General features: G+C 43.6%; 1 protein-coding gene across 1 annotated transcript in view; it reads left to right on the forward strand.

Annotated features, from left to right (window-relative positions):
* Nucleotides 1-17538, forward strand: part of fbxo8 (F-box protein 8) — a 166461-nt gene extending 148923 nt beyond the window's left edge. The window contains exon 9 of the mRNA XM_069941079.1: nt 17355-17538. Within this exon, the coding sequence (XP_069797180.1) occupies nt 17355-17428 (74 nt within the window). The 3' untranslated portion in view covers nt 17429-17538. The remainder of the gene's footprint in view (nt 1-17354) is intronic.
* The last annotated feature ends 428 nt before the right edge of the window (nt 17539-17966 follow it).

Here is a 17966-nt window from a genome sequence, read left to right on the forward strand (position 1 = left end):
CTTCTTCATTTGCTTCCAATCTTGAGCAGATCAGCTTCCATAACCATGATATAATGCATGCAGCAACCATGCTTTTGATTGTGTACCTGAAGAGGTTATTTGGGCAGGGGGGTTGGAAACATGCCCTATTTCCTGAGTCTTGGAAGAAAGTAAATCAAGTCAAGTTTATCTTCATCTGATTGCACAAGTGAAACCCAGCAAAATGGTGTTCTTTGGTCCTTGGTACGCTTCCTTGATGTGATGGGTCCAGTTTAGGTCTTTGGCACCCAAGAACCTAAAGCTATCTATCTTTTTCACTTCAGTGCCAGTGAAATGAACAGGTTTATATTCACTTAAAATAACTTTAGTGCAATGTTTTGAGTTTTAGTTTTCACTTTTGTTGAAAATGTCTACATTTAATTCATTTCAAAATTTATTCTCATGGATATGTCACAAAATTCCTTGTTTTGCATATGGTCACTTTTTTAAAAGCAATGCTGATTAATTCTAATTATCAATGGACAACTATTAGAATGCCAAAACGTGAACTCTGTTCCAATGTTTTTCAATTCCTGTATTTTTAATTATGCAGTAATTATGTGGATTTACTGAAAATCAAGGTTTTAAAAAAAAAACATGGAAACTTTGATTTTGGGGGAAATCTAAAGGAATGGCGCAGTTAACATAGCAGTTACAATGCCAGCGATCGGGACCAGAGTTTAAATCCAACACTGAGTTTGTACGTTTTCTCTGTGTCTGTGTGGGTTCCACCCCCACCATTCAAAACTTACCAGGAGTTAAGGTCAATTGGGTGGCATCGGCCAAAGGGCCTGTTACCGTGCTGTATGTCAAAATTTAAAAAACATATAAACAATGAATTTTTATATTATAGCGATGGGAAGGAAAAGTTAGTTAAAAAAATACACTGAAGGAAAGGTATTTTAAAAAAAAACACTGAGACAGAAGTGTCAAGTATACCTTTAAAATCCAACACAACTACTTAAACGGTAAACATCAGATACTATTATTGGAAATTTTGTGATACCAAATTTAGAGATGTGGCAAACAGTGAGGAGGAGGAGGGTTGTGCACAATCTGGATGAGCCTATAAATTCCACTGCCTTTTGGTTTTCTTTGGCTTGGCTTCGCGGACGAAGATTTATGGAGGGGGTAAATATCCACGTCAGCTGCAGGCTCGTTTGTGGCTGACAAGTCCGATGCGGGACAGGCAGACACGGTTGCAGCGGTTGCAGGGGAAAATTGGTTGGTTGGGGTTGGGTGTTGGGTTTTTCCTCCTTTGCCTATAATGGGTGACCCCACAGCACTTCAAATTTTGTCATGTCACCAAAATCAAGGAGCTGATTGTGGACTTCAGGAGGGGAAAACCAGAGATGTACCATCCAGTGATCTTTGGGGGATCAGAGGTGGAGCAAATTTAAATTCCTGGGAGTCACAATTTCCGATCTTTCCTGGACACAACACATGAATGTCATTGTGAAAAAAGCATGTCAGCAACTCTACTTTCTCAGGGTTTGTAGAGGTGTGTTATGATAGTAAAAGTAAGCTTGCTAAATTTCTACAGACGTGCAGTAGAAAGTATGCTGACTGGCTGCATCACAGCTACTAGTACCTCAATGAAAAGCCCAGAAAAAAGGCAGTTGACACATCCTAGTGCATCATGGATAAAACTTTGCCGTCAAAGGGCAGCAGGAATTATCAAGGCCCCACACCAGTGTTCCCTCAAACCGTGAGCGTGCACAAAGGGAATCGGCATGCATTTGTGCACACACTCCATTTTTGTGCGAGTGTGCACACGGAGAGCTTAGGGGGGACACTGACCTACACAACCCAGAACATGCTCTGTTCTCGCTGCCACCATCAGGAAAGAGGTACAAGTGCTACAAGACTTGTACCACTAGTTTGAGGAACAGTTTCTACCCCTCCAACATCTGAATCCTAAGCAATAAACTCAATCAAATCATATTTGGCACATAATTTTATTATTGAATATTTTCTGTATTGCACAGTCAATTTGCATTTCTTTCTTTACATTTCTCTGTAAAAGTATATTTTCTTGTACATATTTTTTGCATTACTGATGACTAGAAATGACTAGAAATTCTTCCTGGCCCACGGAAAAAAATAACCTCAGGTTTGCCAATGATACTGTGTCAATACTTCTGAATTTTGAACTCTGATATTAGCTACAGGTACAATAAACAAAACTGATGGAGAAACTCAGCAGGTCACAAAATGACCATTTGAAGTGAAGGACAATCAATGTGTTGAGCCTAAGCCCATTGTCAGGAAGGTGGAAAAACAGGTACACTCCAAAAACGGAGAGGGTGGGAGGTTAGAAGAGAGAGAAATGGAGAAGTGATGGAAGAGGGCTAACAAGGGCAGCTCTCTTATAAAGGGAAGGGAGAGGCATGGGGAGCAGGAGAAATAGGAAAGAGAGCAACCAGAGAAGTGGGTTAATGGAAATTGATGACATAGGGAAGAAATTGCTGAGACCGAATATAATGTAAAATACAAATGTCTGCAGACACCAAGGTTGAAGGACTGTTTGGCGCTCTGAATAGAGGTGAAGCAGGAGGTGTAAATGCAAAGATCACTTTTTGTGGTCACAGGATAGGTGCTAAGGGAATAATTGGCAGGAAGGGATGAGTGGATGAGGGATTCAGAGAGGAAGTGATCCCCATGGAAAGTAGTGAGGGGAGGGCAAGTTGTGTTTGGTGGTGGGATCCCATTTTAGGAGGATTTCTCCAGCCCTTGGTGAATGGCACTTGACCCAATCTTAAGAATTTCTTATTTGACCTCTGTTGGTTTAGGTCACCATACTTTTGGAAGGATGTGAAGTTTGTTGAGTAGGTGCAGAAGAAATTTACCAGAGTTGCCCTAGGAATTAATGGGTTTAGTCGTAAAGCTTGGTTCGGGATGCTTTGATTGTTTCTGGTTGGAGAGAAGGTTTTTTGATAGTTTAAATAACCATAGGTGCAAGGGTGTAGGGGACATAGATTTGAGGTTCTCGCCTGGGATAGAAAGGGATGCCAGGTGGAATCAGACAATTTGGCGCTGAACATTTTGACAAAAAAAAGACATTGCCCTTCAGACATTTTCACTCCCATAGCTTGTTTCTGACTCCCCTCCCCACTCGCCGTCCCCAGCGTTGCAGCATTGCCTGAGCCCTCAGTGTTTTAGAAATTCCCCTCAGGAAATTGCTGAAGAAGGAATTTGGTTATTTGTAAACTTCCATTAAAGTTGTTGGAGCAAATGGCTGACAAAATGTTTAAGGAGTAAAGCACAGAAGTCTGCAGACACTGTGATTGAAGTAAAAACACAATGCTGGAGAAACTCAGTGGGTCAGACGGTACTTCATATAATAAATATATTGTGTATGGGGTACATGAGGGCTGGGCCTGATGTCCCGCTCACTAAGGGAAAGTTCATGTGTAATATATCGCCTCTCCTTTCTCAGTGTAGTGGCCACTGTCTGGTTTGCCAAGTAGGAGGTCACTGCAAATGACCTCTCCTACATTACTGCATCCGTAGCAACACCTTCTTGTTGGTGTCCCCTGTTTTCACTGAATTTGCTACGTCATGGCACATTTGAGTCTGCGGCAGTATAACTGGATGGGTTTTTTGGGCTCATTAGCCTTGATTGGCATCCAACTTAAGGGAGGGACAACTTGATTTCAAACCTGTGCAGATGGGGCTTGTTAGCTTTGTCAGGCCATCCATCTGGATGGTGATTCTGAAAGTGGGCACTGCTGACCCCTGTGGGCAGTGGAAAGATCCAAGGGGGCGGTGGGGGAAAAGAGGGCGGTCCGAATCTTCAGTCTTGTTATTATTCAGTCTGCTGCAAATTTTAATGAAGAAGCCATTGCTGTAATTTTCTGGCCAGACTTGGGGTGGCAGTAGTGAGCAACATAAACAGCGATGAGGCGTTCTCATGAGAGCTGGTCTTGGTGACTGCCATGTTGTACTAGCATCACTACCTCCCATCCTACTCTCAGCACTTCCACTACCCCCTCTCCGTGCTGCCGCTACGCCCCCCCCCCCCAGTGCCACCACTAACCCCCACCACAATGCCACTGTATGGGGGGAGGGCATTTGGGATGTGGCCTAAAGACCAAGGAACCAACAGCATGAAAAAGTTTGGAACCACTAATCTTGGAGAAGGACACTCTGGCATAACACCTACAACCCGAGGACCTGACTGTCACTGTCCTAGCTTGCTAGGTTCATGGCAGATAAACTCAGGTGGGGCCAGTACTCCACACACTGCACTCAACCTAAGTGATCCATTGTGCAGATTCGAAGGACCTCTTTGACCATACTCCCCAACTCTTCATTAAGCCTTGCAACAATGGGAAAAAGATGAGAAAAGCAGGTGGAAAATGACACTGGAAGCCGCAGTTCTGATCCTGCATGCAGGTAGTTCAGGTGTATGGGTCGTCTGATGCTGACCCCAGCAAAGACAACATAATTTGGCAGCACCCTGAATGACCAAGCAGCCTTCTCAAGGGACAGCACTGCTTGATCCACAAGGACAAATGCCTATAAATGGTGGCCTAACCAAAGCTCATTTCCACTTCCCCAATTGGCTAGCCAGGGTCAACGGGCATCCTCAAATACATCAATTGAAAAAAAGGAAACACACCTTCCTCACATGGTATGCAAGAATTAAAGCTTGCATGCTGGAACATCAGAACAATGCTCAATATAGCAGACAGTGGTCGTCCAGAATGACACTCCGCTCTAGTTGCACATGAACTTTCAAGATTGAATATCAACATCGCTGCTCTTACTGAACTTAGCTTTACAGAAGAAGGCAACCTTCAAGAAAATGGCGCCAGCTATACCCTGTACTGGTCAGGCAAGTCAGAGACTGGGGAACGTCTTTCTGGCATTGCCTTTATGGTTAGGAAAACCACTGTATCCAAACTTATAAACCTGCCAATGGGTCATTAAAGGAGTAGCCATGGATCCCTGCATAGGTCCCAGCTATGCCTGTCTGTTTGTAGACTTTGTGGAGCAATCCATGCTGCAAGTCTACATAGGCAAGACCCCCTCCCCCCAACTCTTCAGTTATATAGATGATGACATCGGGGCTGCCTCATGCACCTAATTTTCACCCTGACCTCAAACTCATCTGGCCCATCTTTGATAACACTCTTCCCTTCCTGGGTGTCTCCATCTCAGGAGACCAGCTTTAAACCCTCCAACTCCCGTAACTACTTTGACTACACTTTGTTCCACTCCATCCCCTGAAAGAATTCCATCCTCTTCTCTCAATTTCTCCATCTCTGTTCCCAATATGAGGTCTTCCAGTCCAGAGCTTCTGAAATGTCTGCCTTCTTCCACAAATGTGGCTTCCACTCAACCCCTATTGACTCAGCCCTCACCTGCATCTCCTCCATTTCCCACTCATCTGCTCTGACCCCCTCAGCGCCCAGATGCAGCCAACATAGAATCCCCCCACATCCTCACCTCATCAGCCTCTGCATCCAACACATCATCTGCCGCAATTTCTGGCATGTACTACAGGATCCCAGCATCTATCCTGCTCCTCCTCTCTTGGCCTTCCGCAGGAACCGCTCCCTCCACAATTCCCTCATGCACTCATACCTCCCCACCCATCGCATTACCGGCACCTTCCCCTGTGTCCGCAGGAAGTGCAACACTTGCGCCCACACATCCTCCGCCACCACGGTCCAGGGCCCCAAAAAGGCCTTTCATGTGAAGCAACACTACACCTGTACATTCAGAGGACTTATTTACTGCATCCATTGCACCCTTTGTGGCATTCTCTACATCGGAGGGACCAGTCACAGGCTGGGAGTTCGCTTCAATCAGCACCTCCACTCCGTTTGCCACCACAGCGATTTCCCAATGGTCAACCACTTCAATTCTGGGTCACACTCCTGCACTCACATGTCTGTCCATGGCCTTATGTACTGTCCCACCCTAACTACCCATAGGTTGGAGGAACAACACCTTATTTTCCTTCTGGGCACCCTCCAGCCAGATGGCATGAACATTGACTTCGCAGCTTTCCATTAAACCTGCACCTCCCCTTTCCCTCTTTTGCTGTTCTTTCACCTACACAGCATTCCCTTTCCACCCCCCCACCCCAGTACTGTTGTTCACTCCCTCCCTTCACCACCTATCATCTCCTGTCCTGCCACCCCCATCCCCCACCCATTCTTTTATTCTGATGCTGACCAACATTTTCTCATACTTTAATCACAAAGGCTCAAGCCCAAAACGTCAGTTATGTATCTCTGCCTTTGCTACATAAAGGACGCTGTTTGACTTGTCGAGTCTCTCCAGCATTTTGAGTTTTTACTTCAACTGCGGTGTCCACAGAATCCTGTGCTTTACTTCTCCACTGGCCACCATTGCAGAGCAGCTCCGAAAAAGAGGTACAAGGACTCTCAGAAGAAACCCCTTGATGCCTGTCACATTGACCATTGCCAGTGGTCTGCTCTAGCCCCTGATCGCATTGGCCTGGCCTTTCACCAGTCTGCCTCCTCCTTCGAGAACGCACGCAGGGCTGGCCTTGAGGACAAAAGGAGACGGAGGAAGAACCGTAAGAAAGAAGCACCCAACCCAGAACAGAATTTCCCTCGCAGCTGCTGTGGCCGGGCACATCTGTCCCCCATTGGCCCCTTCAGCTACCGGTGAACCTGCAGCAGATGTGGACAGACCCCTTCCTAAACTTTGGCTCGCGAAGCCAAGCCATAGGGGTGTATGCATGGATGAATGGTTCAAGCCCAAAACATTGATTAACCTTTGCTATATAAAGTAAAATATCAAAAAATATTGCTCAATAATAGCCACGGGCAGAATGAACGAAAATATATTCCACATTCTCTTGGGTGGAATTTTATGCATTGAAGGGCACTGCACAACGTTTATCTTGCTCGTATATAAAGATCTATTGTGATTAATTGATGCTCGTGCTGCCTTTCGCCATGAGCCAGGTTGAAATCCTGCTAATAACAGGAAATCTGAGATCAGAACATGCAGAGGATCACAGATACCAAATTGTTCAGGAATGAATGTAAATTTTCCCAGTGTGAAGACATCTTCACACCATATAAGCATGTTTAATGTCAGAAGTGATGGTCAGTTTGTGAACTTTTAAACTGCAGTGGAGTTGAAAGCCATTCCCAGAGTTTTTTTTAAACTAAGTATTTTCTATGTGCCTTCACTCCCCCCCCCCCCCGCTATAATCTTTCACACACTTCTTTGTGCAGAAAGAAAAATGAATTTATTGCCAGCTTTCAGAGGATTCGTCCACTTATTTTCCTTCAACCGGTTCCCCTAACGTGGCCTTTTAATATAGGTCTGAAGTCACGACGAGAATATGGCCTTCTTCTGGTGTCTGAGTTTTGGCCAGAATTTGAAAGCCCTTAAGTGAGTACAGAATAATTTACCAAAATTACTCTAGGAATGAATAAATTTATTTGAAACATTAGGTAGGGGAGACTTTGGTTATTCTCCTTGGAGTAAAGGACATTGAGAGCATATTTCATGTGTTCGATAAGATGAACAAAATAACTGATCCCATTGGTACATTTGAGGTTATATGCCCAAGGTAGAAAGCTATGCAGAAAATGTTCTCTTCTCCACCCCACCTGTATTTAAAATTTAAATGTTAAAATTTGGACATTCTGCACACAAACCAGTGCTGCCCGATTACATGGACAAGGTGGATAGTGAGAAATTATTTTTTTTCTCCCCCCCCTCCCCCATCTCAATCCATAACTGAGTCATCTAAAACAAAAGGGGATAGTGTTAAGGCAAGAAGTATGAGGATTGGAGGGAACCTGAACAATTTTTTAAACCCTGGCTCCATGCCACAAACACTACCTGAGATAGTGGTGGAAACAAGTGCTCACAACTTTTTAAAAGGTATCTTGATGACCATTTGAATTGCCAAGTCATGGAAGGCAATGGGCCAAGTACTAGTAAATCAGATTAATATTGATGGGCACTTTAATGATTGGCTTGGGCGTATGGACCAAAGGGCTGACCTCAGTACTGCTGGACTCTGACTCTAGAGTCCGAATAAATGAAATGCAAAATTCTGCATCTAGTACTGCAGTTGAGGCTAAAAGAATGTGGGGCTTCAGTACAAGGTCTGTGGAATACAGAAGAGAAGTTTTGACAAGATGTGGCGAAGAAGACCTAGAGTTTATTGTGCAACTCTGACCTACATATTTATGGATGAATATATTTGCATTGGATTCAATGCAGAGATTGTTCACTTGATTAATTCCAGGAAGATGAGGAAGTGTGAGTTTGCCCTTGAATTTGAGTTAATTGCCCAATACATTGAGAATTTTGATGCAGGTGTGCATTGTATACTTACTACAGCCAAGCAGGTGCCTTGTCTCAAAGGTAAAACAAAGTCTGCAGACACCATGGTTTTTTAAGATTTAACTTTTAACACCACCAACCCACAAACACACGAAAACTCCGGTAAAAGAAGAAACACCACCCCCCCCCCCCACCCTCCGCCCTTTAACCTTAAACTAAATAAAATACAAATAACCCGCAAAGAAGAAAAGCAAAAACGAAAAAAGGGAAAGAAAAAAAAATCCTCCTTCCCCTTCTTTAAACCCCTCTACAGAAAGAAGAAGAAAAAACAGACACAAAAGTGGTACCCCCCCCCCTATTGACCGAGTGTGGTCTAAACCACTAGTGGCAGATGACTTCAGAAGCTGTAGTGCCACCCCCCCCCACCCCCAGCTGATATTCATATATCTCAATATTTCAGCTAAATAACAGTATTAATTCAATTCACTACCCACCCCCCCCCCCCCACCCCAACTACACCAGTTTGATCCTGAACACCAGGTGCAACAGCAGATAAATCCTCTTCTCCTTTCCGTATCTTGGCCATTTCTCCTGCTACTCCCGTTCCCATTACCATTACGTTTCGGAGAGCCATTTGACCTTGATGGTTTCTGCAGCTCTGAACTATGAGAATTATTTGGCAAAGAATTCGCAAAAGACAAAGCCTCAGCCTTATCATCAAAAAATTTAGCCTGAAAATCTCCATAAAACACCTTCAGCTCAGCAGGGTACCTAAAAGGAAACTGATAACCCTTCTTCCATAACACATCCTTTGCTGGGTTAAACTCCTTCCGACGTCGGATCACATCTTGAATTAAATCTGCATAAAAAAAGACCCCATGTCCTTGAATCATCATTAGGGTCTTGATTCTGCCGAGCTTTCTTAACGGCAAATCGTAAAATTAACTCACGGTCTTGATATCTTAAACAACGAATAAGAACTGCTCGTGGAGATTGATCAGGGAAAGGTTTTCTTTGTAATACCCTATGTGCTCTATCCAGTTCCAATCCTTCTGGAAACGCATCCTTTCCCAACCCCTCAGGAACCCATTTCCAAAAAAACTTCACCGGATCCGTTCCTTCAAGATCTTCTAGCAAACCCACTATTTTAACATTATTACGTCTACTTTTATTTTCCAATGAATCAATCTTCTGCAAAAATTCACGCTTCTGAACATTACAATCTGTTAAACAATGTTCCAAGTAATCTATTTATTCAGTATATCGATCTACAGTATCCGTACAATCACGAAGTGCTCGCTCGATATCCTTAAATTCCCCCTGGACCACATCCACTTCTCTTAAACGTTTAACCACATCTTGCTTAATCGATGCCAATTCACCTCTTAATTCAGTAAATTGAAGCTTGCTTTCTTGAAAACCTTGAGTAACTTGAACAGCCAGATCATCCATATGTCGCATAAACTCTTCTGAAACAGACAATGTAGTATCTTCTTCCATCTGTACTGTTTCAAAAGTTTGCAAATTTGGTTCTAGAGGATTTGACAAGTTTTTGAAACATTTGAGGCCTACCTTTAAGAAGTTTGGCTGCTTTCAATATCAGTTCCAGTTCTTCTTCAGAGTATTCTTCTATCTCCTCTTCTTCCCCTTCTTCAGTTTGTAAAATAGATGCAGCTGCCCGGGCCTCCTGACTCCGGGTCAGCATCCCCTCCCACACAGGCCCAACATGTTCAGGCCGTTGGGAGAGAGTCGGCCCTGTCTTCGGAGCCCGATCAGACACGGTGCGCATGCGTGAATCTTTTTGCATGCCCAGTACTGACTGGGCCCCGCGACGGAGGCCCAACATTTCCACTGTCAGGCTTGGCATGTCGGCAGCTAGTCCGGCGTGCACGAGACCTCGATCAGGTGTTGGGCCCCTGCTCATCCCTAGAAGCGCGCTCCGAATCACGTATGCGACTCTCTTCCGACAAGTGGCCAGTGGGGCATTTGGATCTTTGGCTTTTCAAAAATTGACCTCTGTGGATCCTTAACAAAGAAGGCCTCAACTCCTCTGCACTTTCTGCTCTTTTAAACGGTGCCTTTTTTGAAGTTTGAGTTTTGGTACCTCTCATTATGGCTGTCAGAATTCTTTAAAATCTTATAGAAAATACATAAAGTTCTAAAAGTGTTTTAAATTTGGGTATTAATTATTCAGCTAGGGAGAGGTGGAATCTCACGTCTACTCCCTACGCCATCTTGCCACGCCCCCGACACCATGGTTGAAGCAAAAACGCAATGCCTTGGTGAAGGGCTCAAGCCCGAAACATTGGTTATGTATCTTTATCTTTGCTATATAAAGGACAACTGACCTGCTGAGTTTCTCCAGCTTTGTGCTTTTACTTTATCTCAAAAAAATGTTTAAAGCTCAAAACATTAAATTAGAAGGGGATGATCAATTGAAAAGATTATATATATATATTCACTTTTCACTATATATTTCAAAAAGTGAATGGTGACCTTTTATTGAAACAAATGTTTTAGAGGGGATGGACAAGGTGACTGCTGAGAAGGTGTTTTTTTTTAGGGGTGTTAGAATGAGTGGATATACCATTAAGGCAAGGAGTTTTTGACTTGTTTATGGTCACGTGTTGAGATACAGCGAAAAGCTTGGCTTTGCATTCCACCCAAGCAAGTCAGATCAGATTTATTGTCAGAGTACATACATGACATCACATATAACCCTGAGATTCTTTTTCCTGTGAGAGAGATGGAATTGTCACTTAATGGTAGAGCAAAAACAATACATGCAGCATATAGATGTAAACAAACAAAGAACTGTAAACAGTTAATGAATGTAAACAAAATGTACAATACAGAGAGAATTAAAAATCAATAAAGTGTACAAGTGAGAGTGATGGTGGAGGGGTAGCAGCTGTTCCTGAACTGGGCGGTATGAGTCTTGTAGCGCCTATATCTCTTTCCTGATGGTAGCAGTAAGAACAGAGCATGTGCTGGGTAGTGTGGATCCTTCATGATTGCTGCTGCTCTCCCTCAACAGCATGCCCTGTAGATGTTTTCAATAGTGGGGAGAGTTTTGCCGGTGATATACTGGGCTGTGTCCACTATCTTTTGGAGAGCTTTGCCCTCGAGAGTGTTGGTGTCCCCAAACCACACCATGATGCAACTGGTCAGCACACTTTCCACCACATAATTGTAGAGATTTGCCAGGGTTGCTGGTGTCATACCAAACCTCCGCATACATTAGTGTGTTGGGTCCAGGAAAGATCGTCCGAGATGGTGATTCCCAAGAACTTAAATTTGCTCACCCTCTCCACCTCTGAACCGCAATGATCACCTCTGGCTTTCCCTTCCTGAAGTCAACGATCAGCTCCTTAAGTTTTTGGTGACACTGAGTTGTTATTGGTGCACCATTCATCCAAGTTTTCAAACCCTCTCCAGTATGCTGTCTCATCACCTTTCTTTAGCCAAGTCAACCTATATTTAAGTACCAAAAGAAAACTGCGGAGTTTTGTGTAACAGTAAATCAGTGCAGAGTATGAAGAAAAGAACAGTGAACAGTGGAACAGTGCCAGGGCATCACCTTCTACTAAAAAGTGGTCCAGGGAACCGGAAGCAGCATAACAACAAGAAACTAGTTGCCTATTTTGGATGCAGATATGGAAGATTTTCTACTCCGAGGAGCATAATTATTTGGAATTATCAACGCCAGAGAACTGTGGAGATGAGGGTCATTGAATATATTCAGGGGCAGAGATTGACAGACGTTTGAATTACAAGGAGTCAAAGGGGATGGGAAAAGAGCAGGAAAGTGTTGAGTTAAAATTGGATCTGCCATGATCCGATTTAGTGAAATAGGTTTAAGGATATTTCTGTTCTTGTTCCACATGTTTGGGTAGCCTGAATATTTCCTGCATGTTATTATTGTTTCAGATTTCTAACAAATACAGCTTTATGCTCTCTGAATTCAATTTGCAGGCTTGACCCTCACAATTTCAGATGCTGAGATGAAATAGACACCATCTGCAGACTTCTTTTATCGCATTATGGGCGAGGTTTTGCAAAGAAGGTAGTGAGTGGATAGGTTAATTGTTTCGTAGTAGTGGGGTAATTTCAATTGTGACATCTGAGAGGGAACTGGTAAAGGAAAACAAATACAAGACGATGGGGAGAGGGCTGGGAGTAGAAAAATAAAATTTGGAAAGCAAAAACCTTTCGGAACTGGAAACATGAAATAAAAAGCAACAAAATAAATCTGGTAAAAGGACATTGAATAAAAGCAAACTCAGTTTTTCTCTTCCCAGAAATAGCCTGGGCCTGCTGAATATCTTTGATATTTTTTGCTCTTTACTGAGTGGATTGAGATTTGTTAAGGGGCTCGATTCTGGTATTAATTTTTAGGGAGGGTCTGATCAAAGTATAGTTCATTCATTGAAGTGCAGGTCAATTTCCTAGTAAATCACTAAAAATAGATGAAGTTTCTAATTTTGTTTCATAACCCATTAGTATGGGGGCTGGATATTGGATATATAGGGGGAAGGGCCTGCTTATTTAAAAAATAACGAGCTTGCGGTGATCCAGCAGTTAGCGCAATGCTATTATAGTACCTGCGACCCAGGGTTGAATCCGGTGCTGTCTGTAAAGTGTTTGTCCGGGTTTCTTCTGGGTGCTCAGATTTCCTCCCACCCTTCAAAATGTACAAAGATTGTAGATTAATGGGGGACTTGGATGGCATGGGCTCATGGGGTGGAAGGGCCTGTTACTTTGTTGTATATCTTTAAAAAAATCCTTCAGGTGAAATAAAGGAGCAAGTTTCCTCTCAAAGGAGTCTAATTTCAGTGGGTGGGCAAATGGTGGAGTCGATCCTGAGAGACAGGATTTACAAGCATTTAGTGATTCCCAAAGTGGGCGCTGCTGTCCCATTGTGGGCAGTGGAAAGATCCAAGGGGGCAGTCAAGGGGTGGTGAGGAACAAGGGAGCGACCAGAACCTTCCATCTTGTCGTTATTTAGTTTGCTACCAAGTTGAACGAAGAAGGCAGTGCAGTCATTTTCTGGCCGGACTTGGGGTGGCAGAAGTGAGCAAAATAAATGACGACAAGGCGTTCTTGCGAAAGCTGGTCTCAGTGGCTGCCATCTTGTACTGACGTCACTAACCCCCTCTCACCACCACCACTACCCCCCCATCTCAACACCCCCTCTCAGCGCTGCCACTAGACCCCCACCCCCAGTGCCGTTGTATGGGGGGTGGGGGTGCTTGGCATGGGGCCTGAAAATGTTTGGGAACCACAGATTTAGAGAGACCTAATCGGATTAGGGATAAGTCAGCGCGGCTTCATCAGGGGAGAGTCATGTCTCATGAGTGTGATTCGAATTTTGAGGATGCAACAAAGAACATTGAAGGTAGAGTGGTGGATATTGTGTGCTGTAAAACCCCTGGAATCCAGCACCTATGGGGATTGGTAGATGCTGGATAAGTGTATTTTCCGGTTGTTTGAAACTTACTCTTTTAATGCCTAACTAATACAATTGGATTAAGAATAAAAAGTTTAAAAGACAAAAATAAAATACTGAACTTGCATGATGTTTCTGGTGGAGGAAACAGGGCCTCCCTGCCTGTCAGGAATGAGTGTATTGCAGGTGGTCACATGTCCTCCCTGTCTGAAACCTATTTGGAAGTTACATCACCAGTCAATCAAGGTTGGAATCTGGCACACTTTGCTGTTAGCTAATTTAAATCACCTAGGGCAGGGGTTCTCAACCTTGTTCTTTCCACTCGCATCCCACTTTAAGTATTCCCTGTGCCATAGGTGTTCTGTGATTAGTAATGGATTGCATAAGGTGGTAGGTGGGTGGAAAGAAAAAATTTGAAAACTACTGACCTAGGTCATTATTGGCTAGAAGCACAGATTAGCACTGTATATAACACCAACACAAAATATATTCTTGCTGTCTGCCTCGTGGTCCTAGCCCTGAACATTGCTACTGTAGACATCGCAGGAAGTGTCAAGGGTAAAGTGTGCAACACTGAAGCTGAGCTTTAGTATTGCAATAGATCAATGCTTGCAGAGACCTGCACCCTGCTGCTAAGGGAACCCGATGTGTGTAAGAATGCCTGTTTGCACTGTGCGTAATCAAGTGTGTGAGCGTGTCGATAATAAGTTCACTACTGCTGGAGTCCAACCTAGGTCCGAGGTGAATGTATATATCATTGATGAAGTGAAATAGTAATCGAGCATCATTTAATGTTCTCCCCTGTTTGTCTCCCATGTGTTAATTAAAGTTATATGTGACTGTAACATTTGTGTCCAGTCTCATCTCTCTGTGAACCCACCAAACGTAATACTCTTCCCAACACAACAAATGGCACTGCGAGCAGGGTTCAAAGAGTTTTGGCTGGATACATGTGGAGTGGAAGATCAGATTGACAATACAGGAGATCATATTGTCAAGTGTGTATGCGAGCATCCTGTTGGATGCAAGTGTATTGTTTACCAGCTCACCAAAAGGGGCAGCAGGAGGCCACCCACAGATAGGGAAAAGACCCCGGGGTTGGATTATAAAATCCCGGGTGGACCAATGACTCAGGGTTTTCAGCCGTTTGGTGAATCTATGCCAGTCGATTGGGTCGACAGGTTCAATCCCTGCGGAGAGAAGATAGGGTACCACATAGTCTTCCACCTGGTATTACTGCAGTTTCCCAAGGCCGGGGGGAGTTGTGGGGGAGCCCAATGGTTACTGATATTCCTACTTATGTGCCAGTGGGCGATCATGTCTGAGGTAAGTAATCAGGGCACATAGAAAGACAGGGAGATAGAATCCCTCCAACATCACTGTGGTGTACTACAGGAGGCAGTGCAGACTGCCCAAAGACAATTGACCAACTAGAAATTAAATTCATGGAGGCAGCTTGCAAGCTGATTGAAAAACTAGTCTGCCTCATACTTTGACCCAGGGAATGTCCGAGCCATTGTTCAGAGGGGTAGGGTATCACTGCGTAGTTGGGGATTGGGTATGTGTGGATGGATGGTGATAACCATGAGGAAACTGAGTCCCATGGCACAAGTCCTCCTCCCTACGTGCCCAAGCCTTTCCAAGTCTGAATAGTCTCCTTCTGACCCCCTAAAATGGGGAGGTAATAGGGGGACCTAGGGTGGGCACATATGAAGTCACTGTGAAATTACAGAGTCCCAGGACTACTCCACCAAGGAGAAATCCGGGTGAGGGGAACTCCTAGTCATGCCACTGTCACAGCTGTTGGATGAGGGGTCCCCAATTTCCTTCTATCTCATTGGGAAGTGAGCATCCTGGGTCGTCTGTCTGACCAACAGATGAATGGCAACGCCTTGCAGGCGCTGCCAGAAGGGATTGATGATAGCACTACCCTCTGAGAATGGGTGATGACTGCAATCTGGGCCAGACTCCCTGTCCTCCTAGAATGGTCCCTACACAGCCTGCTGCAGTGGCACACCATTGGTGTGGGGACATGGGTTGTTGGGGAGTGGGAACTGATTGTGAGTATCTATGGGGTTTCCCATGAGCACCACTTCCCAGGGAGCACGAAGATGACTGGTGCATTGGCTGGCTATTTAGTCAACACCGCACGCCTCAACCTTAGAGGGGTGGTCTCAACTCTCATGGGACTGGCAACCAGGAAAACAGTCTGGAAAGCCATTACACTCCTGGAATGATTGGAGTACAATGAGTAGGGAACAGCTGCTCAGGTTTGCAGTGCTGAGGCGATGTTTGGCAATGTCACCCTGCTAGTGGCTCACAGAGACATGTATGCTCTCTGGAGGGAGGATTGCTGAGGGAAGCCCTGTTGGGGTAGAGTTTTGCATGTGCTGCCCACTCCGACCTGGACCAGCTTTCCTGTCCTCCCCCACCAGAGGTGGCTCCTGACTAACCTATCTTTTGAGCTCTCCCAACCCCACCCACTCCCCTTGTTACATACCAGACCAAGAGCAAAAGAAATTCACCAAAACAATGGTATCTTCAAAACAATAATTTTTATTAATAACTATTAATAACATAACATTTCTTACTTAATTCTAACTTAACCCCATTATCTGCAAATGTGGGTGTGTGGGGGTGGGGGGCATGTCCCCAAACCATTACAGTTTAGGCATGATTGTAAAAAGGAATTAATTTTTAAAGTTCAGTCAGTTTTGTGTTGAAACTCAATTTCTTTAAATTGTTGCTCAAAGTTATTATGGAGTAGGTGTGAGGCCTCAGACTTCTCAAAACTCACAAAATTCTTGTTGAGTTGTTTTCAGAGAATTGTTTCTTCATATGAATGATTTACCAATCTTGCATGGAGGTTTCAGAACTTATGTTTTCTTCCATAATGATTTCACAAAATTAGGTATGAGTATAACAAAGAACCCATCACAATGCCTTAAAATCCAGAAACAAGAATGATCTTAATTTTTTTTACCAAGATTTGGGTCAAAATGGCTATTTAAAATGCCACCACAGCACTGCTCTGTCTCTCTCTCTATCTTGACCAAGCGCAGCAGAAAAGTGACCATCCTTTCTGAAGCCACTGCAAATTCTGTGTTCCTTCCTTGACAAGGAGAACACAAGCAGTTATTTCCTTACAGGATGTTACTGCATTTCTGACCTCAGATGTAAACTAGTTTCATATTAAAGATGTTTCCTTGAAGTTCCTGTAATCACATGACATGACCTCACTGTTGATTTTGTTTGAAGTTCTTTAAACCACTTCAAAATATTAATTCAAAATAAAATGACTCTCCTCTGCTGGCTACTGAATCAAAAGTCCTCTTTGTGTACACAAGTGCTTCTCCTTAGCCAACACTATTGTTCCAGCAATTGAATGGACAATCACTTCAGGTTTTATGGCTGTTTATGCAGCTTTAGCTAATAATAGTTTAGCGGACATTTTGACATTCAAAATGGTTTCTATGTGTAAAGGTCCGTGGTGTCTGGGTGTATGCCCCTGTCCAGCCCACAATTCCTTTATTAAGAAATAATGTACTTTATAATTAAGGGTTAATAATAACAATTCCATCACACCCCTCCACAGGCCAAGACTACCTTCAAGCTGCTCCTCTTCTCGGATCTATGAAATGCTCATCAAAAGAAACTGCTTTCAGCTAGCAACCAGCAAGAAACACTTGTCACTTATTATGCAAAGAACTCACAGCAAGATAGACAAGAGCTGTGACCATCAACATCCAATCTCAACTTTTGTTATGTGCATTCTGGTTGCAGCCTTTGTAATGGACCTTTTTATTTTGTTCTGTTTTTAATCACTCTGAGCTGTATTAATTATGTCTTTAAGCACATTCAGGGAATTGGAGTTAAGTTCACTGTTTCAATGTTACAGTACATAAATAGTGTTTCAGAATCTTTAGTTATTTTATTTATATGTTCCTTAGTAAAGTTATTTTGTGGGTTGGATTCAGAGACACCCTTACACTTAGAGAGAAGCCTTTTTCAGAGACACAAAGTCTGGTAAACAATCCAATAAAATCAGAACCGATTGTTCACTGAAATTGCTGGGACAATGGTGTTTGGTAAGGAGGAGCATGTGTGTGCACAGTCATTCTGCTGGTTGAGCTGTACAGAAAACTCAGAACCACATTAGCTCATAAACTTTTTGAAGAGATAAACTTCAAACATTCAGGAAAACACT

This window comes from Narcine bancroftii, chromosome 1, assembly GCF_036971445.1.
Source record: "Narcine bancroftii isolate sNarBan1 chromosome 1, sNarBan1.hap1, whole genome shotgun sequence".
Classification (NCBI taxonomy): domain Eukaryota; kingdom Metazoa; phylum Chordata; class Chondrichthyes; order Torpediniformes; family Narcinidae; genus Narcine; species Narcine bancroftii.